The following is a 16,130-nucleotide window of genomic DNA, read 5'->3' as shown; positions in this document are numbered from 1 at the left end:
ATGTTTTGTTCATCTTTCTTGGAGTCAAAATTTTCAATTTGCTTGGAACTGATTTCCACTTCCAATATTCTCCTGGTATGCAGCATGCAGCATACTCCTTTGGGCACTGCTCACACTAAACCAAGCAAATTTATCCTAATTCTTTTTAATCCTCCTTTGTAATGTAAATGTTTATTGTTTTTTATGTATTGTACTGAATCTCGTTGTATACGTGAAAAATAAAAATTGAATTGAATTGAATTTAATGCCTGTCTTTGTCGGTTAAGGACGGTGCCTACTAATACCGAAGTATTTTTGTGCGGCTTGTGACTATGCGGGAAAAGCAGATCTTAGCAAGGCCTATTGGAATCCAAAAAGAAAATTGGGGGTAACCACGCATTTTTCAGAGATAATTAAGCAGCAATATCTCTAAAAAGTGCCAAAATATAAAGCAATGTATGGGATTTTTTCCTAAATTGAAGCTTGATTTTCTCTGAAAAATGCATGGTTACCCCCAATTTTCTTTTGAGATGCCAACGACATTTGGTAAGTTCTCCATTCTCCGTATAGTTTTAAACCGCGCAAAAATATTCCTGTATTAGTAGGCATCACCTATAGGAAACCCGAGTATCTCGCGATGCGCAGAACGTATGCGCAGTAACAATAGAAGGCACCGTCCTTAAGACGATACAAAACCAGTAACTGCATGTTTTTTTTACGAGAAATATTCTAAAGAAGAAAGTTGGTGCCTTTCAAAATATTGGAATCAATGTATTTCCCTTTCGTGTAATCAGCCTTGCAAGACATTACAATCTACTTGTTCCCAGGCCTCTCCCTTTGGTCGAATGCGGTGTACATTGGATTGTGGGAACTGTTTCCCATCTTCCTTTGCGCGTTAATTTGCATAACAAAAAAAGAGACGTCTGTTTAGGAGACTGACACCTATCAGTCAGACTTATATTTCCTTTTTATTTCTCAAACATGTCTTAAAAAACCAATACTGTGAAATATTTAATTCCGCCAAACATTAAAATTAGTCGTTTAACTGTTATTCTGAGAAGAAACAAGACTTGGGGTTTCCTGTTCTATCGAAACCTGATCACTTTTGAAACACAAAATTCTCTCCAATAAGGGCTTACATTCTTTTAAATATGCACTAGCAGGCTTTTAAAGTATTTCCTTAATATTTTGTAAGCCAGCCGTTTTGTCCATGCACGGTAAAGCCCTTCACGGGGCCCTGCAATTTATTGCAATGGTGCAGTAGACCTATACACCTTTTAAAAGCTTTATTTTTATTGGACCCTGATAACCTACAGCTCCGTTGTCTTTTAAGCTTAGGAACATTGTTCTGTTGTTCTTTTGTCCTCTCGACCAACCATGTAAGACGTCGCAAACGGTGCCGGTATTCGGCTGAAGGACTACCAGTGAAATTAAAATGGATCCTTAGTAATTCTTCTCTTCTACTTGCTTTTTTCCAAGAATCTTGTTCTGGTGTTGTGCTCTCCACCTCAAAAGATTATTTGACTTTTGAACGTTCCTTTTGATCGGATTCAAAATTCTCTGCCGGCCTCTTTTTAAGCCGCAGTCTTTTTCTTCTTTAAACGAAGTGGTAAGTGTTTTCTTAATCTCTGTATTTCCATGCACCGCCGTTTTTGGTTTGGAATAACAAACTTCAAAGTACTTAGATCCAAGTTGAGGAAAGGGCTTTAACTTTTCATACAAGCCTCCCTGTCCCTGGTTGGTCTTGTTCACAATGGTAGGCGCTAGCTTTTTGCTCAAATTGTTTGCAGGGGGAGGGAAAGTATCCGGACTGTTCACTGACAATGCTGTAGGCGGCAAAGAATTCCGTCTACGGTGCCACAACTCGCCGTAACTAAACTTTCTCTCAGCTTTCCAGTGTAAACTTGCGATAAAATCTTCCGGCTTGATAAATCGTGGATCCGACGGATCCATCTTGAGCTCCTCTTCAAAGAATCGCTTCGCAATATTTTTTACTTCTTCAGGATTGGTTAGATCTATAACCTCCGGCATATCCATTGATCGGCCCCTGTTCACGCCAGGAGAGGTTATTTTGCGCTGTCCAAAAGATCGGTTACCTGCGAGAAGACTAGAGTTCAAACGGCTCCCGCCGACAAAGGCGGAATTTTGGCGTTTGGAGCGCCAAGGGTTATTATGCTCCATGCGGTTGTCAGAGAAGCTTCTGACAAGAGTTTTACGCTTGATGTTTCCCGTTCGGCATCGGGGACCTAGTTGTTCTTGCAAAACAATTTCATCGACTCCTTGTCCGTCGTGAATGCTTGAACGAACAGCTAACTCCACCTCGTCTTCTTCGTCCTCACTTATTTGTAGTGCTTTACGAAAGTCCTGGATTTTATCGTCTTGTTTCTCCTCGAAAATCGAGGGAAGGAACTTGTTTCTAGATCTCGCCATGTCTGCTCCGCGTGGGGCCGCAGAAGAGCCACTGCTTTTAGAGCTATTAAGCAACGCTGCCATCGAAAAGGACAAAAATTTGAAAACCTTCGCATTGGTTGCGGATTTACCAGCTTGACAAACAAATGCCTAGGCGACTTAGTGTAATTAACCTTAAACTTTATACGGTCTTAAGTAAAATTAGTATTTTTCCCAAGAGGCTTCGACTCTTTATTAAATTGATGGCGTAATGACCTCAATTAAAATTTGTTGGACAAAAGATGATACGGGTTTGGCATTTCGCTATTGTCTTAGCGAAAAAACTGCCAATAATATCGAAATTACGCCGCCTCGCTGTTCTATGAAGGCAAACTTTAATTCCACACCAGTAGCCGCAATTTGTACACTTTATTCTGTTTTATATTCTCACATACTTTTTAAAATGGTCTAAAACGACGACTCTTTTTCGAATAGAGCGTTATTTGTGCAAGAATATTGATATATGTTGTTTAGTTTTGTCTTGCGTCCAACGAAGCGTGCGTCTTTTGTCCAAACTGTTGTAATATTGACGAGTAAATTATAGGGTAATCAATCATACTCCAGATCAATTGCGTATATTTTATGATAATATTGTCGAACACAGACAAGCCTCAAAACATGTACCGAAAGCATAGCCTTCGTCAGCTATTCAATATTAAGGTAGCGCCCTAAGAGAATTATTCAAATTTCGGCTTCAATAGACGTATTAATAGATTAATCCTCAGCGTATAAGTTTGTAGTATAATTCGTTCTTTTTGTTTTAATCTTGTATTACGCTTGATTATGTTTGTGTTTAATATTACTGCGTTCTTATACTTGATTTTATGACTTTCAATATGTAATATACTTTATTGAATGAATATATATAAAGACATTTGTTATTATTATCATAAATTGTTATTATTATTATTCTGATTATCATTATAGTCAGTAATCAGAAGTACCCAGCGACCCTTTTAGAGAAAATTAATCGTATGTTGCACTAAACACTAGCTGAGTGTCCCTACGTCAATCTTAGTTACTATTTAACGTTCCTGGGGAAAAAATACTCGCTCTTCGCTGCCAGCGAGCAAGACTTTTAAGAAATGAAAATCCCAGCCAGCTGTGAGTGTGATGCCTGTCAACTAGCCAGCAAGCAAGTCAGCTTGTAGGTACACAGCATTTTATTTTTGTGTCATCGGCAAACATGGCAACATGGCTCGTCAGGACCGAATAGGGCAAGTTATTTACGTAGGTGAAAAATAACATCGGGCCTAAAATGGAGCCGTGAGGTGTTCCTGAGCTGACAGGCAAAGTATCAGAGGTTTTTGACCCAGCACTGTTACACGTTGGTAGCGACCCATCAGGTAAGAGCTAAACCACTGTAAAAGACTGCCTCCAAATCCGAACTCGTGCAACTTTTGCAGCAGGCAGCCGTGCTATACCGTCTATAAAGGTAGCATCTGTCCCTTAAAGTTAGCATCTGAGTTGCTGTAGTAACAAACGTGGCACATTTTCATTACATGGCACAGTAATAAGTGTCGACTTAATAGCCAAAAACAGAAAAACAGCAACGGCTTTCACAGAGCTCTTCGAGTGACGAAGGAGCAATCGTATTCGGGAAAACGGCAATTAAAAAAATGAATTGTAAGAATGAAATAAGGTAAAAGGAGTCCAAAACTAGCAGTACCTCCAAGACTACAGGTCGTTTGACGTTTGACCACGAGTCATCCTTCTGTCATTATATCGTTTTTTAGCCTGTGCGCATGCTAAACCTCAAAACGTACCATATGGAAGACAAAATTACTACATTGTCACATATATACATGACTGAATCTCTGTTTAAGTCAGTAAGGTGGAACTGAGGTGCCAACGAAAGGGATCTGTCTCATATGGCCTAGGGGCCGACTTTTCTCTCCCTCGCTGTCTTGTCGGGGACAGGGTGATCGGAAAGCAGCGCGGAACCATCTCCAGCTGGCATAAGCGAACCGCAGGGCGAAATCTCGTGGTGCATCGTCATGGTATAACGCTCCGACAAAGTGTCCAGAGGTACCGCTGTCAGCTGTATTTTTCTCTCTTTTTTAGCCATTTTGATATTAAGGCTGGCAAGTCGCCCGAAGACATCGTAGGGAAAGGAGCGTTTCATTCATGTCCCTTCAGTATCATGTCCTTGTCAAATCGTCGACGGGTATTGTATACTTACGGTACATCAGGATATTAAAACTCGGGAAATTCAAAATCTTTTCCGCAAATGTCACTGCCGTTGGGGGGTAGGAAGGGAATTGGCAGGGCAGCTTCCTCAAGGGGTTTGAGTACCACGCTTCATAGCGTCAAAGAAACACCCTCCCCTCCCAGGCCGAAGTTTGCCGGTTCTAAAGGTTTCTGGCTTGTAAAGCTTCGGTAATCGCTATTATTCACTAAACGGATGATCGTCTTATCTAACTTCACCATTTATTGCCCTGGTCTCCAGATACTTTCGGTGTTCTGGAAGAACAAGTTACCCACCCAACTGTGCCTTCCCCTTTGGCCAGTTGTCCATCTACCACGAGTATAACCCGAGTATCAGGCCTTCTTGGACGAGGGGTTAGACCGTTGGCAAGGCTATACGATTAGAATCACTGTGATATTTCCTAAACTGATGGGGTATCCTGATAGCTACTTTTACTGAAAATGTCTCGTAGCAAAAGCTAACTATAGTCTGTTTGGTTTTATCAAGAGAGTTCATAAGGTTATTCGGCTACTGTAAAGAGATTCGACTGCTGACGTTTCCCTCCGTCAGAGCGAATCGGCTTGGCTTGTCTGTACTTTCAAAGCGTGTTTGTCTTGACCGTAACCGGTACTGGCGATCAACACGCGAATGTACGTGTTAACCGTCTGTTTCTGAAGTAGACTCTTGACCTCATGCAACCCAAAGATAAATATCTGATGTGTATGTCGTGTTCTTGAGAAAACTTAGTTACGCTTACGGTGATTTCAACATCCGTCCCCACCCATACAAATTTTCGGGGAGTACCCACCCTGTGAGTGACGCACTTCTTGAAACCCTTATCCTCTTTCAGTCGAGACCCTCAAATCGACAACCTACATCAGTCGACCATGAAAATGTAACAAATCATCATGTTAACACGCTACAATAAATAAATATAAGAACTGAGCAAAATTGGTCAAAAAACCGAGTCGAAAGCCATGGGCAAACTGAAAATGTGAGTAGGAGTCGTGTAAAATGCTCTCTGAGCTCATTTTACTTGTGAAAACCATACCCAATTCCAGTTCTAGACCAGCCCTACCCTATCCCAGACCAAAATAGTCAAAATCTGTACTCTATTTTAGCACAAAAAGACTCAAAAACCATACTCTTTAACGCCGCACACACTTATATGGCTCTTATAGGGGAGTACAGGGCATCCGTCATTTTGAAAGCCAGTATCTCATATTTGGCGCGGAATGTGTTCTGTGATGCTCCGTTTGCCTGAACTGTTGTGAAAACATTTTGAAAGCACTAACGTAAAAATGCGACATTTTGCTCGGGACAGAGACGTCTTCCCACATCATTTTCTTTTACTCCAAATGAGTTTTGGAATTTGGTAATTAATAACATGGATTTACTCAAGGACCTTGACGACGTAACTGTTCTTTGAAAACGTACAGTTCTCAAGCGTGATCAGCCAAATCTACTGGATGTCTACTCTATATAACACATTGTTTGTTTTCGACTCATTACATAGAAAGCATTCAGCTTAACAAACTTTCCGGCGTTGCCTCAATTCTGCGCTTACTCGAATTCGCGCTATTTCAAAATGGTATAGGCAATCTATGCGGTTTTGTTTTGCTTTTAAAATTGAGACGTTTAATTCCAGTGCGTGTTCCTAGCCTGCCTAAGAAAGAAAAAATGAGATAAGAAGGTAATGATCCGCTCTTTAGATAAATAATCTTTTTTTATTATCTTCCATTCAATTGACAAGTGGTGGGGGTGAAACCTATCTCAAAGTTTTACCCAAATTATGAACGCCAAGTGCTGAAAAAGTTATCTGTTTTTATAAGCTCCATGACTAAAATCCTCACAAAATTAATAATCGGCTTACATAAAACGATGATATTCATAAGTAATAACCAGGCTGTTTTTAAAGTTTCTTATCGTTACCCCTGGTTACAAGTAACTCTTAGGAACTATCAAGTAGGCTTGCGTGACTGCGTCCATTTGTCGTATCAGTTTAGTCAAATCGATGTTTTCTTTTCTGAAGCAAGTACACGCGACTAAAGTAAGTCATTTAACCTTTTAGGAAAACTACTGAAGTAAAACCTACCTTTGTTTTGAAAACAAAAGAAAGAAATTGTTTTTCCCGCAAACAGCAAAAACATAAAGAAATTGAAAACTTGACCTATGACACACAGAGATGTTTGAAAATTTATTCCATTTCATTCGACATAACACTAAAACTATCACAATAAATATTGGTCGCTCACTTAATAAAGCTCTTAACTAAATTTATGGTCGGCTGGAAACCATATTTATCACAAACTACATAAATACGCTCCAATCAGAGTTCGTCTGCCTTTTAATTGTTTTATAATTTTCAAACATCATCAAGAGCATTGTAATATTAGTGCATGTGTCACACTCGAGAACCTCTCAGTTCATTTGTGGTTTGTTTAAGTTCAGCATTTCGCTTTTTCATGAGAATGATTTTCTTTTCTAACTCCATAGTTTCTTTCTCCAATGCGTCTGCTCTCTTTTCAAACTTCTTTCGTTTCGCCACAGCCCTAGCAATCTTATCTCTTACCTCATCCAATTTTTCCAAATACTCCTTTTCCTTCATCGGTGTATAATTCGTCGCGAACTTATTTCCTGCTCGCTCGACAGCTCGCAATTTTTCCTCCATTCTCGCAATGTGTTCTTTAGCTAACATTTCTCGTTTCTCAGCCGCCAGAATTTCCTTTTCTTTGACTTGAATGGCCTTTTGCTTTTTCGCAATAGCGTCAACAGTAGCCCTCGTTTTCTCTTGGTATTGTTCCAAAGTTTGCTCTATGGGCCCGACGTCAACTTTATTTTTCTCCAGGAACTCTTTCGTGTAAGCGTTTTCTTCGTATCTCTGATTCGCAAAATACATCCGCTCCTTGCAGTAGCTCTCTTGAATCTCGATTTTTTCCATGTCTTTCTCAGCCTTGGCAATTTGGTCGAGAATTTTCCTTTTCCTGCTCAGTGCCCGTTCTTCTGTTAAATTTACTTCGATCGAAGCCTCTTTCGCTCGCTTCTCTCTGGCGTGTTCCTCTCTTGTGCTCGCTACAATGGCGTTCATTTTCACTCGGACGGAATTCAAGCCCGCCGCAACGTTTTTTCGCGGTTCCTTAGCCGCTACACACGCCATTTTAATACTTAGCCAAAGCTTCCAAATTGGATTTTCGATGCCCAGATATTTTGGCAATCGTTCGCTGTCTTGTCACGCTCAAGGCTGTAATGAATTGTCATCCACTTTACGGAGTTAAAAGATCAGCACGCCTCATTGCTATCAACCAATCAATTTCCTTGGTTTTGTTATTCGCTATCGAATGATTGATGAAAGAGAGGTGAAGATACCTCTTTCTGTGATACCAAATCTGTGCGAGAGATTTGTCTCGTCTCACCGGAAACCGCCTTAAAATTTAACTATTCCACACAAACATTCACGTCTGAGGGGATTTCTTTACGAAACGCTACTCAAAACATCAAATTAACGCTTACAGGAAGAGCAGAATCGCACATTCCCGCATAGCGGGTATCTAAGTTACCTTGTCAAGGTTAATGGTTAGATAGCAAAACAAAACGTGACTTTAACAACTCTTAATTGTATCCCTCTTTCTTTAGAAAGAAAATAAAATGGAGAAAACAGCGTGAACTCGGCTATTTGCGTCTATTTTTTACCTCTCGAGAACAGAAGCAAAGTTGCTACAGAACTTAATTTTTTCAACGGCTGCATAATTTGGTCTAATTTGACTTCCGTGAACTTTAACTGCAAACTTTATTGACTTTCCTTATCTGACTGAGGCCTTTCAATTTAAATAGCTGACTTGATATTCACAATTTAGCTTCTTTGAATGTAGCTTGAGAGACTTTCATATTTTCGGCCTTAAATTGCCTAACAACCAAATTACATTAAGAGGAAACTGATAAAGTTGGGGAGTATTTATTGCTGATGAATTGTTTGTTGCTATAAGCAGGAATAGAATGAAACTCAGAAAGTGTAAAAGTTTTGCAGTTGAGTGGTGTATACACAAATAATATTGATTAAATAAACAGCAAGTTTGGTACCCATATTTCAAGAACAGTTGATTTTCAACAGTAAGTGAACTCCATCCGTGACCCTCGCTTGCGAAAAGAAATAGATTTAATTAGTGTTTTGCAAAATCGGTGTACAAGAAAAATGTGATAAAGGTTATCTGTTTACATTGTTTGTTGACTCCGGAAAACAAGATTGTTGCGTTAAAAGGAAGCCGCTCGTTCTTAGATGTGAAGTCAAACCTCTTCAAACACGACACTGCTCTGAGTTTGACTTCAGCCGGTCGTACACACACAGCTTTCATTTCATCTTTCATGCAGACGTTTCACTGTGATGCAATTTGTCTAGCTTCACAATTAAACACTACACTTTGCGTTGGCCAGCCCTATTGTTGATTTTCGTAACAGTCTGCACAATGGGTATTGTTATTTGACAGTCAAATAAGTGAGTTCAAGAAATAGCTATTCAGAGCGAGAAACAAACCATTTAATCTGCAAGGGTAGAGAGCTACCCCCATTTGGCCTGGCTGGCATACCACCTTGAAACCGATATAAGTATATCTGAACTACGATAAAGATACTATCTTTTCATACCCGGGTAAGCAATTAGAGGAGAAAGCAGAGAAGTACAGTAAAGTGAGAAGTACTGCAAAGGACAGGTCAATGGACGATAGTGGGCGGAAAAAAATTGAGCTTTCTGTGCGCAGACGAGCCTTCTGTTAGCAGTTGTTGATGTGTCCAATTTCTTTCTGAAGTCCCCCACGATTAAGAAAGTAATTTCAATCTGTTGGTTGCTCTTTTTTGTTAGACATGTGAAGAATACTCCTCTTTTGTCGTCCCGGATTGTTGAGCGAAATGTCGAGAAATGAACAGGGGACAAGACACGCGATGTCGCGGGCGCCACCAACGCGGAAACACGACGCGCGCGTGGATAGAAAAATAGCACGGGTCCAAATTTCGACGCGACTAGTAGTTTTCAAGCTTTCGCTGAAGACCTTTCTCAGTCGCTTTTATGTTGGTGATCGCAAACAAAATTTTTTCCATTAGCTCCTTAACACTAAGTTAGATTGCCGTGTACGGCCATATTGGTGGAACACCCTCCCCCACCCCACCCCAAAAGACTTAAACTTCACGTCACTTTTACTACTGGAAATTCTTTTATGTACTTTAGCCTGTTAGGCTCCTATATTTTTATGTGATCTGAGCCTAAAGTCGAAGTGTCGGTATCGGCATTTGGAATGTCAGGAACCCATTTTTTTACCCCCTCACCCCACCCCCGGCCCCCGCGTCCCTTAACACGATGTCTTGAATAGTCACTGTTCCTAAAATCATGTTAAATAGAAGAAAAAACATCTAAAATCATGTAATTGAGCAAAAAAGTGAAGTGTTTACAATTAAGTGTGTTAAACACGTTTGCAGAGATTCATGATTATTACTCGCACATATTCGTTACATTAATCTAAACATGGCAGCAAAACACTTAAAGGTGTCCAGTAATGCTTTAGTGGAAACCTTCAGAAGAACACAAGATCATGGAACCTCTAAAACATGTTAAAGCACTGCTTAAGAAGCAGGAGTCAACAATGAAGACCTTTCTTAAGTTTTTTGTAACTAGAAATGTTTCCATTTTTGTTTGACAATAAAAAAGAAATAGAGTAGTCTTCTGTCTAGCCGTTATTTTCTGCAACATGCAATGCTTTGAAGTGTTGTGCCATGTGACAAAACGTCACGAAGAAGCAAAGTGTTGTGTGACAACCCGGCAGTTGTATATGAAACTAAAAACAGCAAGGCACAGTCTAGCAGCTTGATTTACAGTACAGCTGTAGTTTATACGTTGCTAATGAAGGTTTATTCTGACTCAGAGTCAGAGCTTGAGCTGTCTATCTGAATAGAAGACTTTCTTGATTTTTTCTTCATGGACTCCAATATATCTTTTACCAGAACTTTGGGTGGTACAATATCTGAGAAAAAGAAACAAGCCACACTCAAGGTTTTGAAGGTCAAATATTAGAAAGATTTAGAATTAAGTTTACGGCAAATAGCAGAAATGACCACGTGACCATGTTTGCACTGAACCAATTTCAGACTAAAATATGTCATGATATTTTTCACGTCCCGTTTTTGGCTTCTAATATTCAGACCTGTTTGTCAGACCACGTAAAGCAAGCTGTATCACGTCAAGTGAACCTCTTTGTTTCTCTTGTTTTCCTTTTCACACCAAAATCTATTGTAAAAATGTATGCCCATTTTCAGGCCAAAACAGCTGTAAAGCCACACCCTTTGGGGTGGGGTGCTTATACCTCTAGGGGGGTACCGCCTCCCCTCCCCTCCTCCTCCTACATCTTCTATTTCTTCCTTTTGTGAACTAATGAAGACAGAATATAGGACACAGGGAAGAGAAAATCATGAACAAAACATTTTTACCTCCTAAAAACTGCAATGATTCATCATCTTCAACAACTTTTGCTGAAACATCAAACATGGTAAAATAGAAATAAATAAATTATTTATAAATTTGTGGTTTATTATAGAACTAGCCACAAGTGTTTTGTTCACGTGCTGTTTCCATTGCAGTTTCCAAAAATATGTAAAATAACCTCAACCTTATCAGAAAGAATTAACATGTTGACATCAAGGAAAGAACAAGCCAATTAATTTCCTCATAGCGAAAGACAAAAAGATAAAAAACAAGAATGGAAAGTTCTCTGCCCAACACTTGGGTAGAACATTGAAACAGAGCAACCACACCATATCGGAATTGAAACCAAATTATAACAAGTGTGCTTTATGCATCACTATATGGCACTATCCAGCTAACCTGTGAGGAGTTACAAGATTTGCTACAAAATAAATATCTAAGTGAAGAGCAGATAGCATATTAACTGTCTTGTGTCAAATTTTAGCCAGACTTATTGTTTCACTTAGAAGTGCCTCAGGCTAAATTTTATGATGTGGTGTTCAATTTAGTGAGAGAACATCACTCTGTGAATTTTTGCCGCCTTATGGTTAGTTTTCAAGAAACGTAAGGCCAAAATATCGAGTCATCGAAAGAAAAGCGAGGGGAAAAAAAAAACAGAAAAACAAAATATAATGCTTTGCAGCGAAAACTCAGAATAATATTCTTTGCTTCAACAGAGGTCACATGCAAAAATTCAGGTACTTTTGAGCGAAGAGAGTTTTGATCTGAGCTCTTCAACATTTGAAATTTTTTTTTTTTTGTAATACAACCCAAGTGATATAAAGCAATCTCTCTATGACAAAAGGAAACATATAAGATTTGTTTTAGTCCTTCAAAATAAACTTGTTAGAGTCTGAGAAAATTTAATGCCGCTTGTTGGTAATTGGTAATGATCAAAGACCATTATCATTTAATTATTTTTTTGCAGTATGACCTACAAAGTCACTTAAATTATTCTTAAAAACTTACACAGGCCTTTATATGATAGTTGCTTTGGGTCACCCTCTTGTTTAAAAGCAGAGACTGCTAGATAATCTACAAACAACTCCTGCAATGGATGAAGGTTTAAAGGCAAGATAAGTTAGATTTAGTCACAGGAATCCCACACATGATTCCCTGGATGACATTCTGTTTCATTAACCTTTTCAGCCTCAACATATATATTCAACATATATATTCTCCTCACTGTCTTCCAACATTTCTTACGCAACATGTGAATGAAAGAAGTCTAAAAACATGAGCATATCACATGTACACAACATGCCCAAGGAACTCAACTTTGGGGGAGGGAGGGGGGGTTCAGATATCCTCCATATCCCCCATGAAGAGAAATTAGGGTTATACAAAAGGTCAAGGAAAAGTTCAGGACTTTTAATTTAATATTTGGTAAGTTAGTTAATTGAATGCTTTGTTTAAATATAGGGGCTAGATTCTAGAATACCCGGCCACTAAAATCTAGAACTTAAAAACCTGCTACCGCAGTCCCACAGTCATCTTCCCGGCTTGATCAATCGATGAAATCGGTAATTGATAACAATCGATGGCGATCGATGTCAATCGATAACAATAATTAATCGATTGATATCGGAAATCGATGACCAATCGATCACCAAAAAACGTGTGTTTTTTAATTGACATAGATTGTCATCGATTGCCATCGATTGTCATTGATTGTCATCGGTTTCTGTATTTCCTTTTAACAAGAAGATAGATCGAACGTCCGATTATGAAGGCGTGCATATTACGTCCCGCTTATAAGACAACGAACAACAACAGCAACAAGAATTTATTGGTTCATATATCAAATGTACATGTGGGTTTATGTAGACTGCGAGTAATCTCTCATATTTCTTTGTGAAAGTCGAGCGAGTGCGATTCGAAAATTGCGTGACTCGCTTCTCGTTCTCACCCGACCTCGTTTTTACCGACTGATTTGCATAATTACACAACAATTTTGTTTCTCAGAGGCCAAAGCGGTGCTACCAAATCCTGTTGGAGGTGACCCAGTTGCCCACGACCACATGTTGTGTCTACAACTTTTAGCGCGTTTCCTCAATCTCCCCTCTTTTTTGAGCAACAAAACACTCAGCGAGTTCAACAGAAAATGGGCATTCATGATCGGTGAGGGTAAAAGGAGGAAAGAGTTTGTGGAATGGTATGTGGCATGGCGTGCGGAATGGCATAATTATGCGAAATACGATTTACACGGGGAATAAATTAACTGAAGAGCGCATCTTGTTTTTGCGCCAATTTTATAAAAGCAGCAGTTTTTTCGATGTTGCGGACTATTAAACAACCAAACAACAGATCGAGGATTAGAAAATATACGCCTGGGTTAGAACATGTCTGATCGCTGGTTAGGAAGTGAGAGTGAAGAAATCGATGAAGTTTCGCATTCAAGGAACTAAGAATAAATTAAATTTCTAGTTGACAAAAAGAACGTGGCAGCGAGTAGCCTAGACAAAAAGCAACACCAGACTGGAGAAATAACATCAGTCCGAGGCCAAAACTATTATGTGAGAAATTTTAAATTTAAACTCGGTCATTTTATCAGACTCTTTGACGGTTACAATTTGTACAACTCATGGGAAAAATATGTTCTACTTTTTCTCACCTTACATTTTCGTCGAGCGACGAGTACGCAAGTCACTGTTGAGCTGCTGAGCTAGCTACCTTGCTATTTAATCCGGCCATTCAGGTAGCTATAGTTCAGTTACGTGTTATCCAACTAAACATATCCGTCTTTAATTAAGGTCTTTCAGTGCCACACATCCCAACCTAAAATGAGATTTAAAATCGAAAAAGCCCTAGAGCAAAAAAGCAGATGACAAGTATGGTGTCTAATTATCGACACTGGTTGTGTGAAAGGTTGTGAAACTATTCTTATCACAAATGCATTTTGGTCAAATTGTTGTTCATTTTCCCGCTCATGATAAATAAATCATAGAGCATACAGGGTATGAGAATTGATCTTCTACGGTCTTCTACCGAGGGTTAAAAAAAAAGAAAAAAATGTTTATTATTTGCCCTCGGTAAAGGATCAATCTTTGTCCTGAGAAGACTTCACGCTGTCACGTTATTTTTGTCAACTGAAGTCGCACGGAGTAAAGTGAACATGAAATTTAATTTACTACGGATTTACTCATAGTTCCTTGAATGCGAAAACTATAAACAGTTTTCATCACTTTCTTTACCCTCACTTCTTCCAAATCAACAATCATACGATCGAATCCTCAAATTGTTGTTAATATTTAGCAAGTCTGCATCAAAAAAGCTGCTGCTCTTATAAAATTGGCGCAAAAACAGGATGCGCTCTTCAGTTAATTTATTCCCCGCGTAAATCATATTTTGCATAATTATGCCATTCCGCACGCCATGCCACATACCATTCCGCAAGCTCTTTCCGCCTTTTACCCTCACCGATTCATGATACCCTTTAACTACAACATTGTAGATAGTTAAAATAACTTCAGACATATTGTACAGGTTTGGGTCACCAGTCACGTATACGGCCACGAGGGGAACTAAAACTACAAATCGAAAACAGTCAGCCAACTGACCCAAGCTTGTGATTATTGATTGACTGTTATCAATCGATATCAATTAACTAATTGTCATCGATTGATCGATTGGATTTCCGATGATCGATTGTCATCGATTGATCAGGCCGGGTCATCTAATTTGCATCCACTACGGGGCTGCGGACTGCGGTAGCACTCCAGTTTAATACTTAGATCATCCACTACGGGACTGCGGACCGCGGTAGCACTCTAGTTTAATACATTCCTCGCTCTTTTATCCATCCACTACGGGACTGCAGACCACGTTAGCACTCAAGTTTAATACTTAGATCAAATACTTATTCATCTGTTGAGCGCGGTAGCACGGATCACTGACGGGTTTCAGAGTAATGCACCTTGCGAGTGGACGGGTATCCTGAAATTGCTCCAATATAGGATATTTGAAGTCGGGAAATCCGTTAAAACTATAGCTTCCCAGTCAAACTTTCAGACTCTGGTTTCACAAAGCCGCTACATAAAGTCAAGAGAACTGATCAACCAACAAGTTGTTTGTTCTTTGAACATAGTACATGCATAAACTAACTTGCGTAGTTTTTTAATACTCGATCAGTTCGCCCCAAGGCAACTTACCGTAGCTTTTGTTACAAGGAAAACGGACTCTTGACTACAATGAGGTAGATCTGGCGAGCTTTTCATGATCGTTTTAATCCTTGCCACTGGTAATTGTGTTAATTTTCCCGCGGTGTTTTCAGCACTCGTTTTGTCCGCCATATTGGATTTCACGTTGCAGCAGTACATTAGGTCAGCAGTGTACAATTAACTCATTAGGTGCGTGGTGTATCGGGATCCATGTCAAAGTAGTTGGCAGTACTGTTTCATCTTTTGGGGTGAAAACTGTCCTCGAAATCAGTGTGTATCGATTGATGAGCAATTCAAAAACATGGAGGATGGTGAACAAAGTTTCAGTAATACACAAAGTGACGATCAATCTGCGGATTGCAATGCGAAGCTAATGCAAACAGAAATGGAAGACGAACAAAATGCAAGAGCCTTTCTCAGAGAAAGATTTCTCCGTTTGCTCTTCGCTTGTTATGACAAGCCGGCACGTTTCTCGATGCACGAAAGAACTAAGGTTCAAGCGATATTCCGCGGTACTGATATTGATATGGAGAACTTGCAAGTATCGGAGCTACAAACTCCCATGGGTGTACTCCCTGAGGCACTGCTTAGGTCATCTGATGTGCTGTCATTTACTGTGGAGTTTGGAAGCAAATCAAGCTAGCAGTTTTGGAAAAAAAGACATGTGTTTCAGTATAAACATGGAGCATGCAGAGCTAGGGATAACAGCAATTTTAGTTGTACTGAAAACCTGCTGCTTCTACTCCAGACCTGTAGCCAGGTGCAGCCGCCTGTGCACAATGCCTTCCATTTTGAGTGCATCACATGGTTCCTCTGTGATCAGCCCTGGGACGTTCCATTTTCATCTGCAAGC

General features: G+C 39.6%; 3 protein-coding genes across 3 annotated transcripts; all 3 read right to left on the bottom strand.

Moving 5' to 3' along the window:
- Window positions 1-666: 666 nt before the first annotated feature.
- LOC146455719 (uncharacterized) lies at window positions 667-2,600 on the bottom strand. Its single transcript, XM_085093936.1, has one exon. It carries the CDS (start codon window positions 2,470-2,472, stop codon window positions 1,423-1,425), a length of 1,050 nt encoding a protein of 349 aa, XP_084950062.1. The 5' UTR covers window positions 2,473-2,600; the 3' UTR covers window positions 667-1,422.
- A 3,722-nt stretch (window positions 2,601-6,322) lies between these two features.
- LOC146455718 (uncharacterized) lies at window positions 6,323-9,901 on the bottom strand. Its single transcript, XM_085093939.1, has one exon. It carries the CDS (start codon window positions 7,770-7,772, stop codon window positions 7,020-7,022), a length of 753 nt encoding a protein of 250 aa, XP_084950065.1. The 5' UTR covers window positions 7,773-9,901; the 3' UTR covers window positions 6,323-7,019.
- A 96-nt stretch (window positions 9,902-9,997) lies between these two features.
- On the bottom strand, window positions 9,998-15,436 carry LOC146455717 (chromatin accessibility complex protein 1-like). Its single transcript, XM_085093895.1, has 4 exons — window positions 15,269-15,436; window positions 12,087-12,165; window positions 11,084-11,125; window positions 9,998-10,620 (listed from the first exon to the last, which is right to left on the bottom strand). Exons 1-4 carry the CDS (start codon window positions 15,434-15,436, stop codon window positions 10,508-10,510), a joined length of 402 nt encoding a protein of 133 aa, XP_084950021.1. The 3' UTR covers window positions 9,998-10,507.
- Between the last annotated feature and the right edge of the window lie 694 nt (window positions 15,437-16,130).

The sequence above is a fragment of the Pavona decussata genome, unplaced genomic scaffold (genome assembly GCF_977016875.1).
Source record: "Pavona decussata unplaced genomic scaffold, jaPavDecu1.1 SCAFFOLD_270, whole genome shotgun sequence".
Taxonomy (NCBI): Eukaryota; Metazoa; Cnidaria; class Anthozoa; order Scleractinia; family Agariciidae; genus Pavona; species Pavona decussata.
The sequence above is the reverse complement of the archived record's forward strand: the minus strand, read 5'-3'. Positions and strand labels throughout refer to the sequence as shown.

Coding starts and splice junctions, on each gene's coding strand:
- LOC146455717 (XM_085093895.1), bottom strand. CDS start 15,436: ATGTACTGCTGCAACGTGAAATCCAATATGGCGGACAAAACGAGTGCT. Junction 12,166..15,268: donor TCCTTGTAACAAAAGCTACG/GTAAGTTGCCTT, acceptor CATCCATTGCAG/GAGTTGTTTGTAGATTATCT. Junction 10,621..11,083: donor ATCATTGCAGTTTTTAGGAG/GTAAAAATGTTT, acceptor TCTTTTTCTCAG/ATATTGTACCACCCAAAGTT.
- LOC146455718 (XM_085093939.1), bottom strand. CDS start 7,772: ATGGCGTGTGTAGCGGCTAAGGAACCGCGAAAAAACGTTGCGGCGGGC.
- LOC146455719 (XM_085093936.1), bottom strand. CDS start 2,472: ATGGCAGCGTTGCTTAATAGCTCTAAAAGCAGTGGCTCTTCTGCGGCC.